At 54.7% G+C, this 27,223-nt stretch overlaps 1 protein-coding gene across 2 annotated transcripts; it reads left to right on the forward strand.

Moving 5' to 3' along the window:
- The first annotated feature begins 1,327 nt into the window (after window positions 1–1,327).
- Window positions 1,328–27,062, forward strand: LOC133346526 (cytohesin-3). Of its 2 annotated transcripts, XM_061558181.1 has the most exons (13): window positions 1,328–2,246; window positions 11,042–11,124; window positions 16,446–16,510; window positions 20,134–20,200; window positions 20,962–21,080; window positions 21,640–21,724; window positions 21,824–21,932; window positions 22,278–22,426; window positions 23,384–23,496; window positions 24,472–24,550; window positions 24,896–24,967; window positions 26,048–26,196; window positions 26,929–27,062. In XM_061558181.1, exons 1-13 carry the CDS (start codon window positions 1,955–1,957, stop codon window positions 27,005–27,007), a joined length of 1,461 nt encoding a protein of 486 aa, XP_061414165.1. In that variant the 5' UTR covers window positions 1,328–1,954; the 3' UTR covers window positions 27,008–27,062. The 2 variants fall into 2 exon arrangements, with proteins under 2 accessions (XP_061414165.1, XP_061414156.1); XM_061558172.1 differs by lacking the exons at window positions 1,328–2,246; window positions 11,042–11,124; window positions 16,446–16,510; ... (1 more) ...; window positions 20,962–21,080; window positions 21,640–21,724 and having other exon boundaries at window positions 21,784–21,932; window positions 23,384–23,493.
- The last annotated feature ends 161 nt before the right edge of the window (window positions 27,063–27,223 follow it).

Here is a 27,223-nt window from a genome sequence, read left to right on the forward strand (position 1 = left end):
CTTAGCATTGTCTCCTGTCCGGGTGTGACCCGGTACGGTCCGGGTGTTGGCGTCATTCGCGTTCGGAGTGGCAGCAGGAATTGGTGTGCGGCACGAGACCTGCTAGAGGTCTTCCTTGTGTTGAAATGTTTTGCGTGATTACTGCGGCATGAGGTTTCACAAGAAGAGGTCGCAGTGGGAAAAGGTGGCCGGCCCGATGTCGGTCACGAGTGTATGCCTGTGTACGTACGTATGTTGAACTTCGTTTGCACCGTACGTAGCCAACCGTCTCATCGGAGAGACTGCTATGTGAAGGGAGAACGCACCATCTGAGGCTAGAACAACCAACGCCTCTCACCACGGGTTTCTGCGACGATTTCCAAAAAGGTGATTGCGTCCTCGCAAAATACAGCGTTTAATTAGCGACAAACGTGACCTCTGATGTCACGCGCCATTGGACGGAAAGCCTAACTTATTGTAACCGGTTTTTAAAAAAAAATCACCAAGTATTGCGTTCTCTAGGATAGGTCTCCACTGGAGTATCAACACAACTTTGAACTCGTATTTAATTTCACAGTCCATCAACTGTGCGAGAGTTTATCGTGACAGCCCCCCTCCCCCCCCACACACACGGTTATAGACGGACAGCCAGACGCTACGGGTCTGGTTGTATCCCCGAAAAGTTGGGCACCGGCTAAAAAAATATCCCAACGGGTCATCAGTCAAATTTCGATTTACAGCTTTCGTGACTGCAGGGATTCATCTTCTTGGTTCTTTCGGTAAAGTCACGTAGAAGAGAAATAATAAAATAATAAAAATAAAACATAATACAATAATTCTCACGACGTTTCGGCCACAACGCAAGCAGCCGTCCCCAGCTTAAATAGACGCTCCAAGCGTGGTGGTGTTTCATTCAGACAGCTGTCTCCTCGACAGACCTAGTCTTCACCTGAAGACGGCTGCTTGCGTTGTGGCCGAAACGTCGTGAGAATTATTTTATTATGTTTTATTTTCATTCTTTTATTATTTCCCTTCTACGTGACTTTACCGAAAGAACCAAGAAGAGGGGCAGCAGTCCTTTAATGCAGTAAGCGTGCGTTTGTTATCCGTCGGTTGCCTATTTTATATTATATGTTTTACACCTTTTTACGTTATACATTCACCATTGTCCACAGCGACCGTTGCTGCTGCTGCTGTGAATGACGTCGACAAATCTGTCAACGATGGCGTAATCGTTTATTTTGTTGTTGGAAAGCACCCAACCCCACCCCACCGTCACCACCGCCACCAACACCCCCCACCACCACCACCACCAAGTTCTATCGTGGCTCCACCCTGCACCTCGTACATTTGTGCGAGGTCCAATTGAAGGAAGTGAACTTTTACGCTCTGCTGCGTGAGTCACGGCGGGCGTTGGAGTCAGCGAGCTCTGACGCTCGCCTCTCACACGCCGGCTCCCGTGCCTACGAGCGCAACGCTCCGCTCCGCTCGTCCGCTGTGGCAGCCCTCGATCGTTAGCCAACCTTTAAGCGAGTTTTGGCGGATTGGCGAAGCTCCGTTGTTGTTAAGTCAGGGATAGTGTCGGTAGCCCAGCGCACGATCTGTTGCGTTTGTATTTATTCTTGAGCGAGCGTTGTTTTTTTTGTCGTGTTCGGTTTGAACGCGAGCGTTAGTCGGTAAAAAAATGTTTTGTTAAATATTAGATCGGCGGTATTTATTTTTGTTAGCAATATTTTTTTGCTTGACGAACGTCAATGCAAATCGGCTTTTATTTATTGATTTCTGAGTTTTACGTCGTATTCCGTGCACATTTGAACGAGTCCGTCAGATTTTTGTTTCTCACGTCCAATTTATAACGTAGGCAATTAATATATTTTTCTTCCGATTCTACGTACAATTGTTTTTCAACTCGCGTAGCGAGAGTAAAAAAAGCGAAATTTTACGCGTATAAAATCAGTGCGCTCAAGTTTTGGCCATGCAAGGCAAGCTGCGAATGTCGCACGTGAGAGCCAGCATACAGCGCCGCCTCGCCTCGTCCTCATCCTTCTCCTCGTCCTCCTCCACCTCCACCACCACCTCCACGTCCTCCTCCTCGGGGGGCCGCGTGGCCCGCTTTCTCACGCGGACCGCGTCGCTGCGAGGCCGCGATGAGAAGCGTGACGATGACGACGGCGGTGGCGGCACCGGCACGACCACGCGAGTCTCCGTGCAGCGCTCCCACAGCCTCAACCACAACGGGGCCAAGGGGGCCCCGCGCAGACGCAGAGGTCGGTAGCCGGTCAGTCGCGTCCGTGCACCTAGCCTGGTACGAGCGCCGCAGCAGACGTCACTTAGTGGCGAACGGCGGTTGTTGTTGTTGTCGTTGTCATTGCGTTCCACCTTTCTTTAGTCGCGGGCAGCGAGAGGAAAATATTTGCACGCACGCACGGCACACCACGTTCAGTAGTGCCTCTCACCGCGACGGCTGCGGCTACTCCGCACCTCCGATTGGCAACGGTTGGTTGCGTACGGAGCGAAAGAAGTTCAACACTCACACGTCGTGCGTACCACGAGTCACGCTGCAACTGCGCACTCGTTTATTTTCTCGCTTTGTATCGGATCCTGGCCTCTTGCGTGGCCAGCTGTAGGCATTGCCTCGTTGCTTTGGTTTTCGTTCAGCTCCTGGAGGCTCTCTCCTCGGTGGGGGCGGCGTGGCGCGGAGAGTCTTGGATGCTTCACGTGGCCTCGGAGTGCACCTGGCCTGACGCAAGCGCTGTGGCAACATCACTGTCAATTTGTAGCGAACAGCCGATATTTTTTTACACTTAGTGGCAAATGGAAACTGCGGTTGCTGCTGCTGCTGTTGTTGACTTTAGCCCTCGCCCGTGTGTGCGGTTGTCTTTGACGGGCAAAGAGTGCGCTGCGCTGTGTGCGACATGCATTGCCCAACCGCAGTGGGACAGATCCTCCGAAGGCAATGTGTGAGCTCGGTTGCCTCGTGGTGCGCATTCGTTAGGTCAACGGTGTCCAGGGCAGTGAGCTCCTGGAGATAAGGAACATCAGATTACTTTCTCGCCGTCCGTATGCACTGTACGTCGGACTTCTTCCGCATCTCCGTACGCAAGCCAACCGCGCTAATCGGAGCTGCGGGAGAGGCGGAGGGCGAAGGACAACAAACTAAACGCAAAAAGAAGTTCTAAACAAATGAGGTTTTCAATCCAGACGATTTAAAAGTGCACCGCTCCAAAGGCTTCCTAACATGCGGAAGGAAGAGCGCGTTCCAGACGGCCGCAGATGGCGCACCCGACAGCGCCGCGCGATGCGGTGACCACCGCCTTTGTTCGGTGGCCAGGCGACAAAGCCACCGCCGCTGCTGCTGCTGCGAGGCTGAGCGGAGTTGGCGTGATGACGGTTTGTGTTCCTCGACGTAACAATTGTTGACGCTGCAGCGCGCGCTGAGTGTTCGCGGTCGAGCCGCACGCGGCGTTGGCGGCTCGTGCCGTGCGCACGCACACGGCCGGGAGCTTCACCGGGAACTGACAGCGAGCCGCTCGGTTCAGTTCCTGCAAAAGCTGAACTGAAACTAGAAATTTCGATTTAAAGCTTTCGTGACTGCAGGGATTCGTCTTCTTGGTTCTTTCGGTAAAGTCACGTAGAATGGAAATAATAAAATAGTAAAAATAAAACATAATAAAATAATTCTCACGACGTTTCGGCCACAACGCAAGCAGCCGTCCTCAGGTGGAGAGACCTGTTCTCCACCTGTGGCCGAAACGTCGTGAGAATTATTTTATTATGTTTTATTTTTACTATTTTATTATTTCCATTCTACGTGACTTTACCGAAAGAACCAAACTAAACAATTTGAAATTTGAGCAGGTAAGGCCCACTGAGCTGCGTTACTCTTTCCCAGAAGCGACCTGGCTCTCACAAATTATAACTCAACGGAGTGGCTTATCATCATGTGGAGATTTACAGTAGCAGTCAAATACTCTGAACTCGTGTTTCTAAATGTGGAGGGAAAAATCGGAGGACCCGGAGAAAAATCCACGCGACCACGGGGGGAGAGGCGTAAACTCCAACTATACAGCAGCAGGCGTCAGGATCAGGATCTAACCCACGACCTCCTGTATACCAGGCGAGGTAGTCAACATCTCCTAGCCACCGTGATGATGATGAGAGAGAGATGCAAACTCCAAATATACAGTAGCAGGCGTCAGGGTTGGGATCGAACCCACGACCTCCTGTATACCAGGCAAGGTAGTTAACATCTCCTAGCCACCGTGATGATGATGAGAGAGAGACACGCAAACTCCAAATATACAGCAGCAGGCGTCAGGGTCAGGATCGAACCCACGATCTCCTGTAGACCAGGCGAGGTAGTTAACATCTCCTGGCCACCATGATGATGAGAGAGAGACGCAAACTTCAAATATACAGCAGCAGGCGTCAGGGATGGGATCGAACCCACGACCTCCTGTATACCAGGCAAGGTAGTTAACATCTCCTAGCCACCGTGATGATGATGAGAGAGAGACACGCAAACTCCAAATATACAGCAGCAGGCGTCAGGGTCAGGATCGAACCCACGATCTCCTGTAGACCAGGCGAGGTAGTTAACATCTCCTGGCCACCATGATGATGAGAGAGAGACGCAAACTCCAAATATACAGCAGCAGGCGTCAGGGATGGGATCGAACCCACGATCTCCTGTAGACCAGGCGAGGTAGTTAACATCTCCTAGCCACCGTGATGATGAGAGAGAGACGCAAACTTCAAATATACAGCAGCAGGCGTCAGGGATGGGATCGAACCCACGGCCTCCTGTATACCAGGCGAGGTAGTTAACATCTCCTAGCCACCGTGATGATGATGAGAGAGAGATGCAAACTCCAAATTCACAGCAGCAGGCGTCAGGGTAGGGATGGAACCCACGACCTCCTGTATACCAGGTGAGGTAGTTAACATCTCCTAGCCACCGTGGCGCCCTAGCACCTGCAGAAAAACTTCTGACATGGTGCCGAACAACATGCGCTCCGATCCCAAGTCTCGTGGTGGGAAAGAGCTCTGTTTATTGCCATTTAATGTTGGTGTTCCGGCTGTTTCTGTGCGCCGAGTCGGCCCGTTGCCTCGTGCGGCAGATGCTCTGCAGCTTGCCAGGTGACGCTTAATTCATAAACTGTCAAGTCCGTGTCTCCAGTCTATCAATTATGTAGGCTGCGTCTGTGCATACATGATTACTTTGCTATACCACCATGGTGTGTGTGTGTGTGTCACATTGACCAGTCGACTAAGGTACGGTGGTGAGATGTTAACTACCTCGCCGGGTATACTGGAGGTCGTGGGTTCGATCTCGACCCTGACGTCTGCTGTGTATTTGGAGTTTGCGTCTCTCTCTCTCTCTCCCCCAGTGGTCGCATGTATCTTTTTTCTCCGGGTCCTCCTCGACATCACGCGTTTAGAGCATTTGTCTGCTCTAAATTTCCACGGCGACGTTAAGCCACTTCGTTGAGCTATCGTTTGCGGCCCAGGTCGCTGCTGAAAAAAAGAGGAGGCAGCCCTGCAACTGCTTGCTTAATGCCACTGTTGGCAGAAGTGACTCCACTAAAGGGCGCTCCAGGGAGATAATGCCCCCCCCCCCCCCACATTTACCCGCCCCCCCCCCCCCCCCATGCACGGATGGATAGCGTTAACAGTTGGAACAATTTGATGAAAGTAAAACTAAAATGGAAAAACTAATCTGAGCGTTGGTCACAACTCAGGGTACCAATTGCGAGCCGCAGTTGGTACCCTTGACTGTTTCATCCGGGCCGTCCTTTGTCCAGCCACCGCTCACCACCACCACTCACCACCACCGCTCACCACCACCGCTCACCATCACCGCTCACCATCACCACTCACCACCACCGCTCACCACCACCGCTCACCACCACCACTCACCACCACCGCTCACCACCACCGCTCACCACCACCGCTCACCACCACCGCTCACCACCACCGCTCACCACCACCGCTCACCACACTGCTGGTCACCTCACCGCACCTCTCATTTTTCCTTTCTTCCCCTCGCACCGCTCCACTTTGGAATCCTCTCCTCCCGTCATCATCATCGTCGTCGTCGTCCCCATCCCAAGCTCTGACAACAACAAACTAACTTCGCTCAATTCCAATAAAACCTGTTGCAAGTGTTACCGGTGCCGCTTGTTGCTGACCGATTGCCATTTTTGCCCATTTGGGCCCTGTGCTCGGCAAGCGCGTCAACAACAACACCACCCATCTTCAACCGCAAATCGGTCCAGCGTTTACATTTTTCTGCGATGCGAGCATTTGATTCTCTTAGCCCTGAAGCGACTTTCAGCGGCGTGGAAATACACCGCGGCTAAGTTGATGACAAACGTCACTCCTCCGCATCATCCTCCTCCTCCTCCTGCTGCCTCCCCCACCTTCTTGATTGCAAGCTTCGATGAACAGACAGCCCCGCCAACCCGGTGTGTTTGCGCGTGTGGGCTCAACGCATTTATGTAATGTTCATTTTCTGCTTGTCTGCACTCGGGCTTGGAAGCCGGGGCTCCCAGTAACAGCGGCTCTGCCGAGCGAGGCTGCAGGCGATTCCTGTCCCGCGAGCGCGCGAGAGAGAGAGACAGAGCCAACCATAGCAGCCAGGGAAACAAGTGACTTTTTTTCAAAGACCTCTTTTACTGCACACTCCCTTTTGATCAATGTGTCCGGTTTTCGGTTTCGTGTCCGGTTTTCAACGACGTAATACCCCACCTCACCACCACCACCACGCCACCAATAAGCACGGTCGGCTACGTACGGTGCGAAAGAAGTTCAACCGTACGGGCGTAATGCATGCAACTTTACACTGCATTCGTATTGCACCATTTGTATGTGGATTCTAGCGCCCCAGGTATGGACGGACGGGCAGACAGAGCCGATGTGTCCGAGTCCTGGCTCTTCTGCCACGCGCTTACCCCGGTGGGTTTACGTACGTACGTGTACGCGTGTATGTTGAACTTCTTTCGCACCGTCCGTAGCCGACCGTGCTAATCGGAGGTGCGGGGGAAAGGACAACAAACTTAAAACACATAGAGCAGTTCTAAAGAAGTGAGCCTTTCAATCTATATTTAAAAGTGCATAGCTCCAGTGGCTTGCTAATATCGGAAGGAAGAGCGTTCCAGACGGCCGCAGAAGCGCACCTGTTTAGCGCAAGGTGCGATGGTGATGACAATGGCAACGATGGCGACGGAGGCTGTGTGCCAATTTCAAGCCGTTGCTGAACTTTTTGTTGGCAGGTTTGACTTGCACGCGTGCGTTCACGTCTGGCCGCTTTTGTCAAATCCACTGCTTGATGAGGGCCTCTCTTCTGCCCCGCGCCCCTGCAAGTTGTGGTGGGGGGAACGGGGGAGCGGGGGGGGGCGCGGGGGTGTGTTTGACCTCGCTTCTCAGACGGCGCGTTCTCCTTCGCAGAGCCGCCTCTCCGATTAGCACGGTCGGCCACGTACGGTGCGAAAGGAGTTCAACGTACGTGCATAGATAATAAGCATTGAGAGTAGTTATTTCTCACACGACCCCGCGGCTCTCTCTCAAGGAGCGCACACTTTCAGCGGCGTTGGCTCAATGCAAGCAAACTCGCCCACGCGGCGTCTCATCAGCACGAGTCGGGCTTGCCTGGATCAACTCTGGCAAAACCACGATAGCCACCTGAGGCCGGGTGAAGCCACGCGTAGATGATTGGAATTTCAGCGCAACAGTGGATTACGCTGCACTATCCCTCTGCTAATAGGGTTATCCCTGCTGCAGCCCTACGACTCCCTGTTTGCGCACGACGGTCAACCGTCCAAGCCCTCTCCGGACCAGGGTTGCCACCTGTCCTGGTTTTTTTATTTTTTAAATCCCAGGATCGTCCGATTTATTGTCGAGGAGGCAGCGGCCGTCCTGGGAAAGCTGGAAGTCTTCCCTGAGACGTTAAAAAGTCCCGGTCTTTGTCAGCGGCGTAATAAAAATAATGATAAAAATGTACCGCCCAAGACAATGCTTGTAGCTCTCCCCACATAAAGTTCTCGCCCCTGTTCCGGCTTTCTGCGATATTGATCTTCTTCCCAGGGTCTGCCCTGATTTTTTTTTCCCTCCTCGGAGGCGTTTCTCTCTCTCTCGCTCGCTCTCTCTGTGTGCCAGTTATTGCCCCGGCGGCGGCTGTTTTGACCAACAGCCAAAAAAAACCCCATCGTCGGTGAAAACTTTAAACGGTGGCAGCGTTTTCATTTGTAATTTCTCCTGCACGGTGTCCATTCCGCAGACTGCACCCTCCCGTCCAACTGTGAAAGGCTTGGGGTGGGGGTCGGGAGTGAGCGGGCGAGTCCCACACGGGTTGAGAACCGCTCATGTAAAGGATATTTTATTTTTGGTCTTCTCACGTGTCCATAGGAAACGATGTCCAACTCCGTCTCCACAGCGCGCAGCGACACGACGCCTTCAATCGGCTCCGTTTGCGCAATCAAACGGTCACGCGGGTTTGCGGCTCCGGAGGGCCTCTCGTCCCTTGCCTCTTCGATCTGATCCAGTTCCTGATCCCCAGCGGGCGGAGGCCAGGAAATGTGAATGCTATTAAATAATTTCCTGTTTGGGCACAGGAAGTGTGCGTCCGTGCGTGTGCGTCCGTGTGTTGCGTGCGCGCGCGGTTTATGCACTGTACGTTCGTTTCCACTGGCCGCTGCGCTTTTTTTTTAGACTTCAAGAACATAAGGTCACCGAGTCCCAGTTCGCGATAAGCACGGCCGTACGTTGGGATGAACAGATTTCATCAACATTATCTCATGAGCGAGCTGCAAGAGGGGGGTAGGGGGCGGGATTCTAATGGGGTAGAACAAACTGTGGGTTCATCAGGGACTTGAGTGATCGAAGACCTCCGGTCCGGCTGGGCTCTTCCGATTATTTCAGAAATCCCTCCTTGGCTCCTTTACCAATTGCTGGTTCCATTACTCGACTCAATAGGACAACGCAACGATAATTGGGGGGGGGAGGCAGGGGCGGGGGGTGGGGTGGAAAGTCGCACCTCTGTTCCTAAGCGTGCCGCTGGACGGCAGGTGATGGGCGGTGCTTGGCGACATCATCGGCATCGCTGGCGGCTGCGCGGCCGTTAGCCGTCGGGTTTGCACGGGGGTTGCCCTCCTTCAGGAGGAAAGATGTGGGGGGGGGGGGGGGCGGGGCAAGAGAGGGGCGTAATTTTTCAAGGGGTTCATGGAATGGAAGGGAAAAGAATGAGTGTCGTGAGATGCTGTTGGCATGAGTGACGCTGTGTAAAGCGATGAACAAAAATTAAATGAAAATTCAATGAGTGGATGATCATTTTGGGTAAACTTTGCCATCGCGGCTGTGTATGGTGACGGTGGTTCAAGACCCGCAGACTTGTACCGGCAACAAGGAAACACGCCCCGAGGAGTCGATCGTCCCTTTTATGAATCTGCGATGTATCCCTGCGACACATTTCACCGCTTGGTTCCCTTCCACCTGAATAGCGCCTCTTGAGTTCTAAAGCAGTGTCAGTGGTGGAGGGGTGCGTGGCCCCCTAAATATTTGTAAAATATTTTTTTTCCATTGTCTCTCAAGTTAAATGGCAGGCGAGCGGGCGGGCGGGCGCGGGTGTTGGGGCACGATGAAGCCATTACCTCCGATTTGCACGGTTGGCTACGTACGCAAGCGGTTCGACGTACTATTCACATACGTCACGGCACGCTCCGCCGGCACTCAGCACAGCGGTTCGTGAACAGCAGCGGCGGGGGGTGGGGGGGGGGACGCTCCTCTTGCCGACGAATGAGCAGAGTCCCAGGGCCAGCGGGCGAACTCACCCATAGGGGTCTCTGGGGGGCAATTGCCGCTGCCGCTGCCCTGCAAGCGGGCCCTTGGGGCCCTGGGCCCATGGTCCTCTGGGTCCCGGTGGCCTCGGCTGGCACCGTCGAGAGCCCTGGGTTCGAATCCCGGCTGTTTGAGCCGTCGGCTGCGATTAAACCCGGGCGAGTTTGACGGGGCTCAGCACCGGTCGCTGATGGACTCCGTGGAAAGTTTGAAAGTGTGAAAGTGGCCCCCCCACCTCTCTCTGTGGGTTTGTTTCCATTTGTCTCGACCCGGGCCGGGCGGTGTCGATGGCACAGTCACTTAGAGTCCCGCCGTGGTTTATCAGAATGGTGTGAACCCTTTAATTGTCCCGGAGGAAACCGATGAGCGATGATGTTGTTTTTAACATACGTCCGCTGGTGGGACGAGGGCCTACTCCAAAGGTTGTTTCTCTGGAGTGGCCCGGTCAGTTTCAAAGACCACGCCGTAGTAAACTAAAAATAATAAAACAATTACATCATGGGACCTCCTTTGCCAGTACCAAAATATAAGAATAGTTCATCTTCTTGGTTCTTTCGGTAACGTCACGTAGAATGAACAGACCTGGTCTTCACCTGAGGACGGCTGCTTGCGTTGTGGCCGAAACGTCGTGAGAATGATTTTATAATGTTTTATTTTATTATTTTATTATTTCCATTCTACGTGACTTTACCGAAAGAACCAAGAAGATGAATCCCTGCAGTCACGAAAGCTTTAAATCGAAAAATAAGAATAGTTGTTTTCCTATTCTTATATCTGTTGCCAGATAAAAGGGGAAAAATCTATTCTCATATAAAACACTTGTTTAGTTTACCAGGTAAGGCCCACTGAACTATAGATCTCTTTTTGAGAAGCGATCTGGCCACAATGATAGCTCAACGAAGTGGCTTACCGCGTGCAAATATCAGCCAAATGCTCCAAACGCGTGATGTTGATTCTAAATGTGGAGGGAAAAACCGGACGACCCGGAGAAAAACCCACGCGACCACGGGAAGAGAGAGAGAGAGAGAGACACGCAAACTCCAAACGTACAGCAGCAGCCATCAAGGGTCGGGATCGAGCACACGACCTCCTGCACACCAGGCGAGGGAGTTAACATCTCGCCACCGGCGGCGCTCAACGATGCTCGATCGGTGTCAAACTTAGCCGACTCCGGACCATGACGATGCCCTGGCTGTGGGCTCACACCCCCTCCCCTCTGCCGTTGCAGTGCCAACAGACCTGACCCCCGAGGAGCAGCTGGAGCTGAGCAATGTGCGCCGTCGCAAGCAGGAGATACTCGCGGAGATCGAGGTGAGAGACCCCGAGCGGAATCGATCATCTGTTGGCGAAGCCCTTTTCCCCCAAATGTGCCAATCAATACCCCCCCCAACCGCTGTGGGGCATTGATCGGCACGCTGAGGGCGATCTAATATTGGTAATGTGCACACATCACATTAAGTATGTTGATTAACTGTGAATAACCCAACGTACATTGTAATTTATGTGACTACACTAATCCCCCTCCCCCCCACGTTCTTCACAAGCGACGACATCGCATTCACCCCCACCTCTATGTAAGACCAAAACAGCAGGATTTCTCCATAATTCTGTCTGTCGCCTGATGATGCTGGTTATTGTAATTACGCAAGACGTCACAGTACTGGAATTGTGGATGTCGTGGGTTTACTCGCCAACACACAGCGGTGTGCTGTTTTGTTCATATGACAAACCTTACTGATTAGCTGTGTCGGGTAGTGATGGGTCTTACAGCACATTTATATTTACGCGATCCAATCCAAAAAAACAACTCTACTGTCGATGTAATCTCTATCCTGGATGTCATTTGAACTGGATCGTCTCCGTTTAATTGGCGAACTTATTTTTTTTGGTGATTGCGGTTTGTCATTTCGGTGACCCAGGTCACGCTTGCAACTGCGTCTCATCCTCGACTCCCCCGAGTTCGCGCCCTGTTAAACTAAATTGATTTGTGACTTTACAAAAAAAAAATTAACCCGTAAATACAAAGTTTTTCACTCTAAATCCTTTATATGCGTGGCGGCTAGAGTCCTCTCGTCCTTTGGCTTGAGATGGCTGCCACCTATGGGTCAGATGATTGCCTGCCACCATTAAGCAATTGGTAATTAAATATTAACTTTTTTTTCCCTAAACAGTGTAAAATTTTGGAAAAATTTTTTCACGAACATTAATTGTCACGCACAACGAGTCTGTGTGCAAAATGTCAGCTCGATTGGATCACGGGAAGTGGGTTAAAAAACGACCGAAATATTTGCACGGTCGTAAGCAAGCAAGCACGCAAGCAAGCAAGCAAGCGAACTTAATATAAAGGATTTAAAAACGCGCAGTCCTCGCTGCATCTCGTCAAGGAGCGTAAACGGTCACGCAAACTCCGTTCACCCTCGCAGCAGCGGTGGCGGGCGGCGGCTTTTGGCTGAAACATCGAACAGACACGGTGGTCACCGCATCGCGCGGCGCTTTCACATGCGATTCTGGGGCCGTCTGGAACGCTCTTCCATTCCGATATTCAAAAGTCACCGGAGCTGTGCACTTGTAAATCATCTCGATTGAAAACTCACTTCTCTAGAACTGCTTTTTGTGTTGACGTTTGTCGTCCTTTCCCCCGCACCTTCGCGGTTGGCTACGTACGGTTCGAAAGCAGTTCAACAGGACCGCGCGTACAAATATCGCTGATCCTCTGACTCACCACGGCCGATCCCTAACTGTAGATACTTACCACGATGGGGCAATGCCCTACGGGTGGCTTCGAGGCTCGAAGCTTTTACGCTGGAGTACGTATCGCCACGGGCTTCGCCGTGTGAGCCCAGGAGAAGCTGAACACAGCACGAGTGACTAAACAGTCAAGGGTCTGGTCAGAGGAACCAACGGGTCAAGTTCACGGGCAGGGCGACCCACGGTAGTAGCGATAGAAGAGTGATACGGGGGGCGACTGACCCGCCAGTGAACGAGAGTGAATCGGTGAGTTCTGGCTCATCAGTCAACCGGACTGCTTCGCGTTGAATCCCCATGAAGCCGAGTGAGATGTATTGCCACGGAGTACGTATCACGTGGAGTATGTATCACACGGAGTATCTATCGCCACGGCCTTGCCGTGTGAGTCCAGGCTGGCAGTCCCAACGGAGAGGAAGTGGGTTGGACGCCGCGTCCCGTGACTCATGCGGTGAAACCTCGCCTCCATTGTGGCCCTGCGACCCCCCTTCTCCCCACCCCTCTCCCCATCCTTTCTTGTTCCTCGCTCGCTCGCCTGCCCGCCCGCCCTTCCTTCCTTCCTGCCTCCCCTGACCTCTGACCTCTGCCTCCTCCTCCTCCTCCGTCGTCTTCTGCTTCTGCCACCGTCAGTTTTTCTCGCCTCTCGCTGCCGCCTTCTCTCCCTGTGGCGCACGCGCGCAGGTAGCCGTGCACGTGCGCCCGCTGTCGCTGCACGAACAACAACAGCTACAACAACACAAAATCTGCATCTCTTTCTCGAATATAAAATAGGAATACAAATTTCCAAACCCCGTCCCCCCCTTTTGTCAATCAGTGTTTGCCGGCAGAGGGCAGTGCAGCCACAATCCATTGTTCTCACTCCTTACCACGCCCCCCATTGTCTTTGCCCCCCCCCCCCCGCCGCCGCCCCCGCCGTCACCAACTCACACTGACCAGTGTGGTGAAGTATGGACACGTGACCCCTGCGCGTACCTGTCAACCCCATAGCAGTGCCCTACCTTATCACTTATCACGGCCCAACGCTCACCTCATTGGTCACCCCGTGACCCTTCTAAATCTCAACGTTCTTCCTGCAAAGTCCCATCACAAGCGAGAAGAAACACAAACACATAGACACTAACCACCACTACACTCACCACTAGTACACTAACCACCACTACACTCACCACTACTACACTCACCACTACACTCACCACCAGTACACTCACCACTACACTCACCACTACATAGCTGTCAACCCATTATCAGTGTCCCTTCTAAATCTCAACGTTCACCCTGCAAAGTCCCATCACAAGCGAGAAGAAACAAACAAATAGACACTAACCACCACTACACTCACCACGAGTACACTCACCACTACACTCACCACTAGTACACTCACCACTACACTCACCACTAGTACACTCACCACTACACTCGCCACTAGTACACTCACCACTACACTCACCACTACATAGCTGTCAACCCATTAGCAGTGCCCCTTCAAAATCTCAACGTTCATCCTGCAAAGTCCCATCACAAGCGAGAAGAAACACAAACAAATAGACAATCACCACCACTACACTCACCACTAGTACACTCACCACTACACTCACCACTAGTACACTCACCACTACACTCACCACTACATAGCTGTCAACCCATTATCAGTGCCCCTTCAAAATCTCAACGTTCATCCTGCAAAGTCCCATCACAAGCGAGAAGAAACACAAACAAATAGACGACAGAAAATGTTTTGCCCGTATTGAAACGGCTGTACGCCGTATGGACCTGAAAACTCAATTTCCCTGCACAAGAATACGGGGGGGGGGGGGTAAACCGTGTGGGTTGACACGCTGTGTCCTTCTAAGCGCACACAGCTCCAACCGTACGGAGGACTCGGACCTACCAGGGGGGGAGTGGGGGTGGTGGGGTGTGAGAGGGGGGAGGAGTGAGGGGGGGGTGGGAAGGGGGTGAGAGGGGGGTGAGAGTGGGGGGGGGGTGAGTTGGGGGTGAAAATAGGGGTAGTGTGGGAGGGGTGTGAGGGGGGGAGTGGGGTTGGGTGGGGGTGAGGGTGGGGGAGTGTGTGGGAAAGGGGTGAAAGAGGGAAGGAGTGAGAGGGGGAGTAGGTGGGTGAGGGTTGGATGGGGGGGGGGGGTGAAAAAGGGGGAGTGTGGGAGGGGAGGGAGAGGAGGGGGGGGGGAATGAGAGGGGGGAGGAGTGGGGGGGGGGAGTGAGAGTGGGGGAGAAGGGGGGAGGTAGTGGGGGGGGTGACAGAGTGGGGAGTGAGTGAGAGGGTGGGAGAGTGAGAGTGGGTAGAAGGGGGGGGGGTTAGTGGGGGGGGGGGGGTGACAGAGTGGGGAGTGAGAGGGGGGCGCGCGTGGGAGAGTAAAATATCCTGGCGCCTCTGTTCACGCCAACATTTACCCACAGTGCACTATGAAGTCGCCTCCATTGTCCCAATCGTTGTCGATTGTATGCAGCGTTAGTAACGCGGAAAGTGTTTGTTGTTGACTGTGCACCACCACTGCCAACGCAGGAGCACCTCCGCCACGTTTATGATTTATGACAGCTGTCAACCCCGTATTCTTGTGCAGGGAAATTGAGTTTTCAGGTCCATACGGCGGACAGCCGTTTCAATAGGGGCGACACAAATGCGTCTGTCTGTTTGCGTTTCTCTCTTGTGATGGGACTTTGCAGGATGAGATTTCTAAGGGGGCAAGGGGGCGACCTTTAAGGTCTGAATTGGTCTGTAACAAGGTAGGGTGGGGGCCACTGATAAGGGGTTTGACGGCTATGATTTATTATCGCGACAATCTTCTTGGTTCTTTCGGTAAAGTCACGTAGAAGGGAAATAATAAAGTAATACAAATAAAACATAAAAAAATAATATAACAATATCTAATGTTTTATTTTTATTATTTTATTATTTCCCTTCTACGTGACTTTACCGAAAGAACCAAGAAGATGAATCCCTGCAGTCACGAAAGCTTTAAATCGAAATTTTATTATGTTTTATTTTTATTATTTTATTACTTCCCTTCTATGTGACTTTACCGAAAGAACCAAGAAGATGAATCCCTGCAGTCACGAAAGCTTTAAATCGACATTTTATAATGTTTTATTTTTATTATTTCCCTTCTACGTGACTTTACCGAAAGAACCAAGACGATGAATCCCTGCAGTCACGAAAGCTTTCAATCGAAATTTATCGCAACAAAGTTCGCCAGCCGCTGTTGCGACGCCGCACATCCTCTGAACCTGTCCGACGAACCGCCCCACACCCGGGCTCAGCGCGTGGGCGCGAATGTCATCCTCTCTGAAATGCAAATTCGAGCCCTTCGCGAGCGGTCATGGGTTCTTAACCTCGCCGCTTGTCGATTACCGCTCTCTCTCCTGGGCGGGGGGGGGGGTCATTGATTGTGGGAGGGGGGGGGGAGGCCTTCCCCAATCACTCGGAGCAAGCCCACTGGGACTCCCCCCCACCTCCACACCGCACCACAGACGGGCGGTTAAAGCGGAGTTGACGGAACGTCCAGCAGTAGAGCAAAGTAGGGCACGACGTCGTGTATACGACTCGCTGGGGGATGATGGTGACGACGACGATGACGATGATGATGTAAAGGCAGACATGTTGATCAACGTTGGAGCGTGGTGGCTATCTGCTGCTGCTACTACCGATGATGATGATGATGATGGTGGTGGTGGTGGTGGTGGTGATGGTATTCATCTGGAAAACCGATAGGGCTAATGGACTTAAAAACGCGTTTGTATTTATATGCAGAGACGCGGGTTCTGTTAATACTTGCCTGCATCTTTTTAAAATCCTTGTTTAAACGTAAACGCGTGGGAATTGAATCGTCGTCTAACGCACACGTTGCGTGCGCTTGTGTCTTGTCGATTCACAGCGACTAAAGAACGAGATAGCGGACGTGATGAATGAGATGGAGACCATTGAATTCATGGATGGAAGGTACGTGTGTGCGTGCATATGCCCAAAGTCCTTCCCCTCCCTCGCTCCCTCATTCCTCTAAATGCTCAAGAATTTGCAGAGCCGCGCGTGTTTTTGTGATATATGACAACCGCAACTTCCAGCAGACCACCGCCGTCCAAGCATGGTGCTGTTTCATTCAGACACTGTCTCCCCGACAGACCTGGTCTTCACCTGATGACGGCTGCTTGCGTTGTGGCCGAAACGTCGTGAGAATTATTTTATTATGTTTTATTTTATTATTTTTATTGTTTCCATTCTACGTGACTTTACCGAAGGAGCCAAGAAGATGAATCCCTGCAGTCACGAAAGCTTTAAATCGAAATTTAACAGCTGCTTTGTTTATACACCGGCTACAAATGCCTGAGCTAGCACCGATTTGGAGGGGGGGGGGGGGCTGGAAAAACGAGGCCTGGATGAGGTGGAGCAGGTAGCGGGTGGGGGGGGGTGTCGCCCAGGGGTGAAAGCGTGGGACGGATTAATAAGTGTCGGAGGCGGTTAGCGGTGGCCTGCTATTGTTGTGGTCCGCTTCACTGGGACCGTGAGACCGTGAGGCCTCGTGTTCCCGGCCCCGCCCCCCCATCCCCCCCACCGCCCCCCCCCTGAAGACAAAGATCCCCCGCGTAGCTTTAGCAGACCGTAGGGGCAAGTGCTGTTCGCGAGCTCTTATGAAGACCGGCACGGCACACGTGTGGGCGGGTGGCCAGCGATGTTTACTACGCACCGCACACAGGTCCTCATTTCAGGCTGAGTCGACCTCGGGGGGGGGGGGGAGCCCAGGACTGGTTTAGACAATCGTCACTGGTGTTGGCCATGAGCGGGAATCGAACTCGGCCCGCCGGGTTCGTAGCGCAGCGCGATAACCACCACACTACCGCCCCCCCCAGCCACCCCCACCGGGCCCTGCCGCGCGTCGTTCGGCACGATGTCCGACATTTCTCTCCACGTACCGTCGGGAGCTTCTTCGGGAACTGCTGTGCATCTAACCACATCTCTTCTCCAGCCCTACGCTGTGCTCCTCCATCAGCTCAACTACCCGGCCATCAGACCTCTGCCCCGACCACCCATCACCTCCCCTCATCCATGCCCATTTCACCACTTCACGCTCGTGCTGCCATTCCCCAGCGCCTCTCGTCCACGCTGCACCCATCGGACAGCGTCACTCACCATCACACTCCACCTTACTCTGCCTGGCCTACCCCCAGCAACAATCAGCAGCCCCATTCCTAGCCCCTCCATCCATTCCGTCAGCTCCCTCTCTGAACGACGTCGGCTTGCATTTTAAAGCGCCCTTGCAAAGGCGCGTTGTCAATCCGAAATAGAACAGAATAGATTGTACACGGCGCGTGAGTCGCACTGTTTCCAACAGCTATGTACCGCTGTGCTGTTGTGCTCAGACGCTATGTACATCTGAATTGTTCTGTGAGTGTGTGTGTGCTGTGCCGGTCTTCATAGCTGCTCGCTGAACAGCACTTGCCCCAACAGTCTGTTAAGGCTACACGGGGGATCTTTGTTTTTTGGTGTTGGTATTGGGGAACGGTAGTGTAGTGATGATCGCGCTGCTGTGCTACGAACCCGGTGACCCCAGTACGATTCCTGCTCGTGGCCAACATTGGGTTGGCTTAGCCTTAAATAAGCAGCTGGTGCGGTGTGTAAACATCGCCACTGGGGAGACAAAGGCGGCCGGGCGTGGTGCTGGCCATCCACCCGCTCGTGTGCCGTGCCGTTCTTCAAAGGTTGCTACTCGCTAACAGCACTTGCCCCGACAGTCTGTTAAGGGCTACACGGCAGGGGGGGACCTTTGTCTTTGGTGTTGAGGATGGACTATTCAGGAAGGGGGTGGGGGGCGAGGCCACGGAGTAACTATTGATATTGGCCTGGGATGACAGGCGGATTGCAGCTGCCTTTGCCCGCTGCCACCTTTAAGCCTTTTGGCAACGTTGAGCCACTTGACAGATCCGGCTCACATTGGCAGAATGGTGTGGGAGCTAAAGTGTGAAGGTCGTGGGGGGGGGGGGGGGCACAGCAGCCGCAAGCAGCTGGACTACCCTGACAGCATCAGGCCTCTGTTGAACGCAGGAGCCTGTTCGTGTTGGCACCAAGGCACGCTCGCCCCTGCCCCCTCCCCGTGCTATTGGCAGTGGACGATCGGGTTACAACGGGCTCTCCAAGTCCCACTCCTTGTTGCGACTCTCAACAAAGACAGCTGCACGCCACAGTGTCGTAACACCCTCTGATTGGCACGGGCCATGCTGCGAGGATCTAACATTTCGTTTTTGTCTTCTTGGTTCTTTCGGTAAAGCCACGTAGAAGGGAAAAAAAAAATATCATTTTATTATTTCAGACGATGTCTTTCCGACAGACCTGTTCTTCACCTGACGACGGATGCTTGCGTTGTGGCCGAAACGTCGTGAGAATTATTTTATTATGTTTTATTTTTATTATTTTATTATTGCCCTTCTACGTGACTTTACCGAAAGAACCAAGAAGATGAATCCCTGCAGTCACGTAAGCTTTAAATCGAAATTTCGTTTTTGGTCAACCCTATTATGCCCGGCCCCCCTCTTTGTAGCCTGGAAAACCTGTGCTCCCCCGTCCCCCCCCCTCCCCCCCTCCGGTCCACGAGCCCTTGGCGCGGTTGCACCGCCTGCGCACTCGATAGCCGGGCCACTTGCCGTACGCGAGCAGCTGCGGTGTGAACGAATTGGGGGAAACCCACTACCCACCTAGGGCCCAATCGGACTTTCGAATGCAAGTGGCCGGCAGCCAATGGCGACGAAAAGGCCTCCTGCGGTGATGGAAGCGCGTGTTTCTAAAATTGATACCACAGTGCCGTTTGCCAGTTTTAAATGATGCCTCTCAAACACGAGTTACAAGAAGCTGGGGGAGGAGAGCTGGGAGGAGTGTGTCATGCCAAGTTTCTCGAGTAAATCGCCACGGACGGAGCGAAACGGAAGGGAGGACAGAGGGAGGACGCTCGTAGGGATGGATAAATGTCGTTCTCGGGCCCTTTCGAAGTTGTTTAGGGGCGCCCGATGGCTGGTATGCAGGAGGTCGTGGATTCCATCCCGACCCTGACGCCTGCTGTATATTTGGAGTTTACAGCAGGCGTCAGGGTGATTGGGTCATAGCCCACGGATGAAAGGGATAAATGAAATATATATATTTTTTTACCAGGTAAGGCCCACTGAGCTGTATAGCTCTTTTTCAGAAGCGATCAGGCTATCGCAAATGATAGCTCAACGAAGTGGCTTAGCATCACGTGGACATTTATAGCAGCCAAATACTCTAAGTCGCAAGCTTTTAAATGTCGAGGGAAAAACCGCAGGAACCGGAGAAAAATCACGGGGAGAGAGACACGCAAACTCCAAATATACATCTGGCGTCAGGGTTGGGATCGAACCCACGCGCTCCTCTGTACCAGGCGAGGGAGTGAACATCTCTCCACCGCGTCGAACAAAGTCGCGGTGGCTCCGTATGTTCTTCACCGCCAGTGTTAAACGTTGTTGGCGACTGGGGCAGTGTGGCTTGAACGTGAGCGAAACGCCCTGCGGTGATGGTGAAGCGTCATCTCTGGTCTCTCTCTCTCTCTCTCTGCCCTGCAGTAAAACCATGCAGCGCAACAAGCAGATGACAGCCGGTCGCAAGAAGTTCAACATGGACCCGAAAAAGGCAAGCGGAACTCCCGTCGCCACCACTCTTTCTCCGGCATTAGCATCCCTCATCATGTTCGAGAAGTTTTCTAAAATAAAAAAGAAAATTGTAAAAAAAAATTTGTAAAAAAAAAATTACAATTGTGTGTTTTTTTATTTTTTCCACCAGTCTTTGTTCGGCATTATCATCCCAAAATCAGCTGACCTCACTTTTCTCAAAATAAACGAAAATTTCGTTAAAAAAATATCTAACAATTGCGGTTTTTATTTTTTCCGCCAGTTTACGTCACTCGTAAAAATAACGGCGTCGTGTCGTCGGAGCGTAGAACCCAGTGCAGAAATCGCGCTGAGCAGCGTGTGCGCCCGGCGTGTCGGAGGAGGCTGCTCGCTTTGTGACGATCAAAATACGTGGCCCCTCCTTGATCGTCACAGAGTAGGATCGCCGCACTTAACTAAACGTCACGATTTTTTTTCTTTCGCAATTTCTCGTTGCCACAACTGTACGATGAAGTCGTGAGCTTGAAGCAGAACCAATGCACGCGGAAGACTCTTTAACTGTTGCAGCACGGTGGAAAATGAATGACGGGGGTGGCAGCCAAAGGGGACGTAAGCCCCCGCGGAGATGGAGGCGAATAAATCAGCTCGTGTGCAGGGTGCTCGGTGGAGCGTTGCATCACGGGACGGCCTGGCAGGGAGGCCTACGCCCAGCAATGGACGGTGGCTGACGATGATCGGTGATGATGATGACGATGGTAATGATCGCGTCGCTTCTATTCACAGGGCATTCGCTACCTGGTGGAGAACGATCTGCTCAAGAGCTCACCGGAAGACATCGCCCAGTTCCTCTACAAGGGTGAAGGGCTGAACAAGACGGCCATCGGCGACTACCTGGGAGAGAGGTGCGGCGCTAACGGGGGGTGGAGGCCGACGGTCCACGGACCGGAGACGGCCGCCAATTCACTTCACACGGCCCATGGTCACGCGAGCGAGGCCTTGCCGCTTGCAAACGGCCTTTATCCATCAACGGGCGCCACGGTGGCGAGATGTTACCTACCTCACCTGGTACACAGGAGGTCGTGGGTTTGATCCCAACCCTTACACATACGTGTCCCTCTCCCCGTGGCCACGTGGATTTTTCCCCGGGTCCTCCGGGTTTCCCCCTCCACATTTAGAATCAATACGCGTTCAGAGTAATTGGTTGCTCTAGATTCCCACGCGATGATGAGCCACTTTGTTGAGCTGCGGCCAGGTCGCTTCCGAGAAACAGCTAGAAAGTTCACCGGGCCTTACCTGGCGAAATACAAAATAGTTTCGTTTAATTGGATACCAGATGGGTAGTGAGGAAATTGTATCGGAGTACTGAAGGCGTTGTGTTGTAAGCGCTTAACAAACTTACTTGAGTTAACCTTTGGCCTGTCGATCCGCGTCCACCCTTTTCCCGTGTTCGCATCCACCTAGGGACGAGTTCAACCTGAAGGTGCTGCAGGCCTTTGTCGACCTCCACGAGTTCACGAACCTCAACCTGGTGCAAGCTCTCAGGCGAGTTCTTCGCATCTCCTCCGTGTCGATGACGTGACGATGTCGGTGTCAGCGTTGGTGTCGGTGACCGTGACCGTGTCGGTGTCCGTGTCCATGCAGGCAGTTCCTGTGGAGCTTCCGTCTGCCGGGCGAGGCCCAGAAGATCGACCGCATGATGGAGGCGTTTGCGGCGCGCTACTGCCAGTGCAACCCCGGGGTGTTCCAGTCCACCGGTACGCGCACGTACACACACACACACACGCACGCATGCACGCACACATGCACGCACACACACACACGCACACGCACGCACACACACACACGCACACACACACGCACGCACACACACACACGCATCCACGTACGTACACACGTACGCTGACTCAACAAAAACAGCTCGCAATCATTAATTTCACAATCATTACAGCTCGCCATCATTACAGCTCGCCATCATGACATTTTCTGCCACAACGACGTGTGCTCGCCGTCGCCACACGTCCCGACAGTCCGTTAAAGGCCACACGGCGGAGAGGGGTTTGTAGGGGCGGTGTTGGGACCTTGTTGTGTTTGTGCCGCAGACGCTTGCTACGTCCTCTCCTTCGCCATCATCATGCTCAACACGAGCCTGCACAACCCCAACGTGCGCGACAAACTCACCGTGGAGCGCTTCGTCATCATGAACCGCGGGATCAACGACGGGGGCGACCTGCCGGAGGAGCTGCTCCGGGTGGGTGGCCCTGCACCCCCCCCCCCCCGATCCCTCCAACCCCCCCCCCGATCCCTCCAACCCCCCCACCCCCAGCCCCCCCCATCACAGCAACCCCACCGAGCGAGCTCCATCCAGGCGCAGAATCACCGTCACCGCCCGTTTTGGAATCTCTTACATTTTTTTTTTATCGAGGCCACCGAATGCCCTGGGCTTGGCCCTGGGTCGGTCCCTGGTGGCCGCATGAAGAATTTGTGAAGAATTTGTGAAAAATCTGAGTTTTGTCGTCCCGCTCCAAATGATCTGGCCTCGTGGAGCAACCTGGGCAGTGGGTGGAGCTACCTGGGCAGTAGGCGGGGCTACCTGGGCAGTGGGTGGAGCTACCTGGGCAGTGGGCGGAGCTATCTGGGCAGTGGGCGGGGCTACCGGCATAATGGGTGGGGCTACCCTGGCAGTGGGCTGGGACCAAAACATAATTTATAAGTTCTGGACCCGGGGAGGTCGCCCCCTCGATTCGCCGTACCCTTAGGGGACGGCTCTGGAGGTGGGGTTGGTGGGTGGAGGGGCATCGTCAGGGGCGGTGCACGCCGGGCTTTCTGCCTCGTGGCTGACTTGACGTGGCTGACCTGGTGTGGGTGACCTGGCCTGACTGACCTGGCTGTGGCTGACTTGGCGTGGCTGACCCGGTGTGGGTGGCCTGGCCTGACTGACCTGGCGTGGCTGACTTGGCGTGGCTGACCCGGTGTGGGTGGACCTGGCCTGACTGACCTGGCGTGGCTGACTTGGCGTGGCTGACCCGGTGTGGGTGACCTGGCCTGACTGACCTGGCCTGACTGACCTGGCGTGGCTGACTTGACGTGGCTGACCCGGTGTGGGTGACCTGGCCTGGCCTGACTCGGTGTGGCTGACCTGGCGTCGTCGTTGTTCCGTGCGACCCGCGTCTCATCTCCCGCCCCTCCCGCCCCCCCCCGTTTTCAGAACCTGTACGAAAGCATCAAGAACGAGCCGTTCAAGATCCCCGAGGATGACGGGAACGACCTGACGCACACCTTCTTCAATCCCGACCGCGAGGGCTGGCTCCTCAAGCTAGGGTGGGTGCGCGGCGAGGACTTTCAGACGATGAGCTTCTTTTTTTTTAGAGCTCGTCAGATTCCTCCGGTATTAATAGATATTCCGAATAATAACAATGACTATGGTGATAATGTCAACGTGTGACGGCTGCCTGGTGAATGACGAATGACGGCTGCTTTCTGTCTCCCTGTTCACTGCTTTCTCTGCTCCCCGCTGCAGGAGGTACGTGCGATCACTCGCGTCGCTCCCCCCACCTCGCGCCCCCCCCACCTCGCCCCCCTCCTCACCTCGCCCCCCCCCCCACCTCGCCCCCCCCCCCACCTCGCCCCCCCCCACTTTATGCGCTCCTTGCGACGCCGTCGTTCCGTTTCCACCTCGGGTGCTTTTTTTCCCCCCCCCGTTTTCTTCTTGTTTTGTTGTCACAAAAAACAAATCCGTTGTAGCCGTGGCACGGCACCACCACGGGGAAGGGCGGCCGAGTCACGGATGTTGCAGAATGATTGGGGAGAAAGGGAGAAGAGCAGCGGGCGAGGGAAAGGGAGGCCGGGTACGAATGCCCACCCCTACACCCCCCCCTCCCCCCAGAGACGGACAAAGAGGAGGTGGACGTGGCTCAAGATGAGCAGCATTAGGGAGAGAGGAGGAGGAGGGGGAGGGCTGGGCAGGAAAGAAGGAGGAGGAGTAAGGAATGATCAAGGCCAAGATGTCAGGGATGACAGGGTTGGCGATGACGGTGAGAGGGCAGGATAGACTTGTCCCAGCCATACAAATATGGGAGTTCCATTCGCTGGCTCGGGGCACCAAAATCACGTTGGCTCGGGTCGCCCGTCATTAGATCTCTTCGCCGCTCGGCCGTTGAGGGGAGAGTGCGAGAGGGCCTCGTTGCAAATCGGTGGGGTGCCTGCAAATGGATCCTACGGCGTCGTCGGCACGGTGACGCATTCATTCATCTATTTATCTGAAGCTGACGCCAGGGGCTCTGTTGTGTTCGCTGCAGGCGGCCGAGTAAAAACGTGGAAGCGGCGGTGGTTCATCCTCACCGACAACTGCCTCTACTACTTTGAGTACACCACGGTGAGTGAGTGCGGGGGTGCCCCCCCATCCTGCCCCCATCCCCCCTGCCCGCCCCCCCCGCCCCAGTCTACACCTGCACCCATGCGAGTTCGCCAATAATGAACGAACAGAATATTTGTTTGCACCGGAGGAATTCCGATGAGCTGTAAAGCTCTTTTCTTTCACGGATGTCCAGTCGAAGGTTATCCGCACTACGTCTGAAACATCGCTACGGCGGCACTTGTGCCAGGCTAGGTGCGCATTGAGGCCAGGGTGGAGTGGCGAGAAGGCTCGCACCGACAGTGTTTTAAAAGCGGCCGTGGGGAGCGACAATTGACCGCGGGGAGCGTGCGTGTGTCTGGGTAGGACAAGGAACCTCGCGGGATCATCCCTCTGGAAAACCTGAGCATTCGGGAGGTGGACGACCCCAAGAAGCCGGTGAGAGTCCAACCACACAACGCACACTCCACCCCGCACTCCACCCCGCACACTCCACCCCACCCCGTGCACTCCACCCCGTGCACTCCACCCCACGCACTCCACCCCACGCACTCCACCCCACGCACTCCACCCCGCGCACTCCACCTCGCGCACTCCACCCCACGCACTCCACCCCACGCACTCCACCCCACACACTCCACCTCGCACACTCCACCCCGCGCACTCCACCCCACACACTCCACCCCACGCACCCCACCCCACGCACTCCACCCCGCACACTCCACCCCGCACACTCCACCCCGCGCACTCCACCCCACGCACTCCACCCCACGCACTCCACCCCACGCACCCCACCCCACGCACTCCACCCCGCACACTCCACCCCGCACCCCGCACACTCCACACCACACACTCCACCCCGCACACTCCACCCCACGCACTCCACCCCACGCACTCCACCCCGCACACTCCACCCCGTGCACTCCACTCCGCGCACTCCACCCCACGCCCCGCACACTCCACCCCGCACACTCCACCCCCCACGGCGGACGACAATGAATGTGAATCGCAGCGCGCGGGGCGCGACGGGCGCCTGTCCTGGGTGGAGTGGTGGTGTGGCGGTTAGCGCACTGCACTACGAACCCGACGACCCACGCATTCGAATCCTCGCCGCGGTTTTCAGTGACATTCTCCGTGACCAGTATGGCGAAGTATAGTCGAACAACCCCCCCCCCTCCCCCCCCGATCGAGATGCTTTCATCCAGCAGTGGACTAACAAAAGGGCTGTGCATTCGGGGGGGGGGGAAGGGGCGGGGAAATATTTCCCGGAGCTTAACGCAGGCGCAGGCCAGCTCACGATGGGAAGGCCACGAGTTGAACTTCTGACCGTGGTGGCGTTGACATCGGTCCATCGTCACTGCGGGATCGATACAACGAGCGGGTTTGTCCTTTCGATAGACTCCCCCTGCCCCCCCCACCCCCCGGCCATGGGAACGTGGAATTTCCACCGCTCGCTCCAACTCTCAATCGTTCCCTTGTTCGGCCCCCTGCCGCCACCCCCTGCTGCCGCCGACACAGAACTGCTTTGAGCTGTACAACGACGGCGGCGGGCTGGTGAAGGCGTGCAAGACGGAGGCGGACGGCCGGGTGGTGGAGGGCAACCACGTGGTCTACCGCATCTCCGCGCCGACGCCGGAGGAGCGCGACGAGTGGATCAAGAGCATCAAGTAAGTGCCCCCCCATCCCACCGCCGAACCACTCCCACCCGACCCCCCACCCCACCGTCCCCGTCCCCCCCATTCCTCGCCCCACCCCCCCAGAGGGGCGGTGACGGGAACACCAAGGTTCAGGGGTCGCACTTTGCAGTCGGCCCGTTGGGAGAAGGCCCTTCTGGGCCCGACGTCATAGCGAATGTGCGAGGGTCAGCGTTGTGCTATGAAAAAGGGCCATTGCCCGAAACGTCGCCTATTATTTAATTTTCCTTTTCAGGCCGCACAAAAAGACAAAGATCACCCGTATAGCCTTAACAGACTGTTGGGGCAAGTGCTGTTAGCGAGCACCTATGAAGGCCGGCACAAAAAGGGGTGGGTGGCCAACACCATGCCCTGCCGCCTTTGTCTCCCTCGTGGCGATGTTTACACACCGCACCAAGTACTCATTTGACCGAGAGGAGGCCCAGGACCGGTTCGGATAATCGCCAACGGCATTGGTCATGAGCAGGAATTGAACTCGGGTCGCCGGGTTTGTAGCGCAGCGCGCTAACCACTACTCTACCGCTCGGCCGCACACACGCGCGAACACACGGTGTTGTTGTTTCAGTGCCATTGTCGTCAACCGTGCTTGTGCACCGCTGTTAATGCGGCAGCGGCGGCGATCGCCAAATCATTTGTTGCTGCATACGAATCGCACGAAAAAAACCATTTCGCTTTCGCTCTGTGCCCCCCCCTCCCACCCTGCAGGGCGAGCATCAGCAAAGACCCCTTCTACGAGATGCTGGCGGCGAGGAAAAAGAGGGTGGCCAGCAAGAAGTCGAGCTAAGATGCGCCGCGTCGAGCCACGGACCGGCGGTGGGGGGGGGGGGAGTGGGGGGGGGGGAGGGGCTCTTTTTCCCTTTCCCCCGGCGACCGTCTGCACGCCTTCTGGCCCCCCCGCGCACGATTCCGACAAAAGCCGGACAGAGGCTGTAACTTTTCCACGGTGGTGTGCCGCTCGTGCGTGAGGGTGGATGTCAGTGGGGGGGTGGGGGGGGCGGGG

This window comes from Lethenteron reissneri, chromosome 3, assembly GCF_015708825.2.
Source record: "Lethenteron reissneri isolate LAM-NWPU_2019-01 chromosome 3, ASM1570882v1, whole genome shotgun sequence".
Taxonomy (NCBI): Eukaryota; Metazoa; Chordata; class Hyperoartia; order Petromyzontiformes; family Petromyzontidae; genus Lethenteron; species Lethenteron reissneri.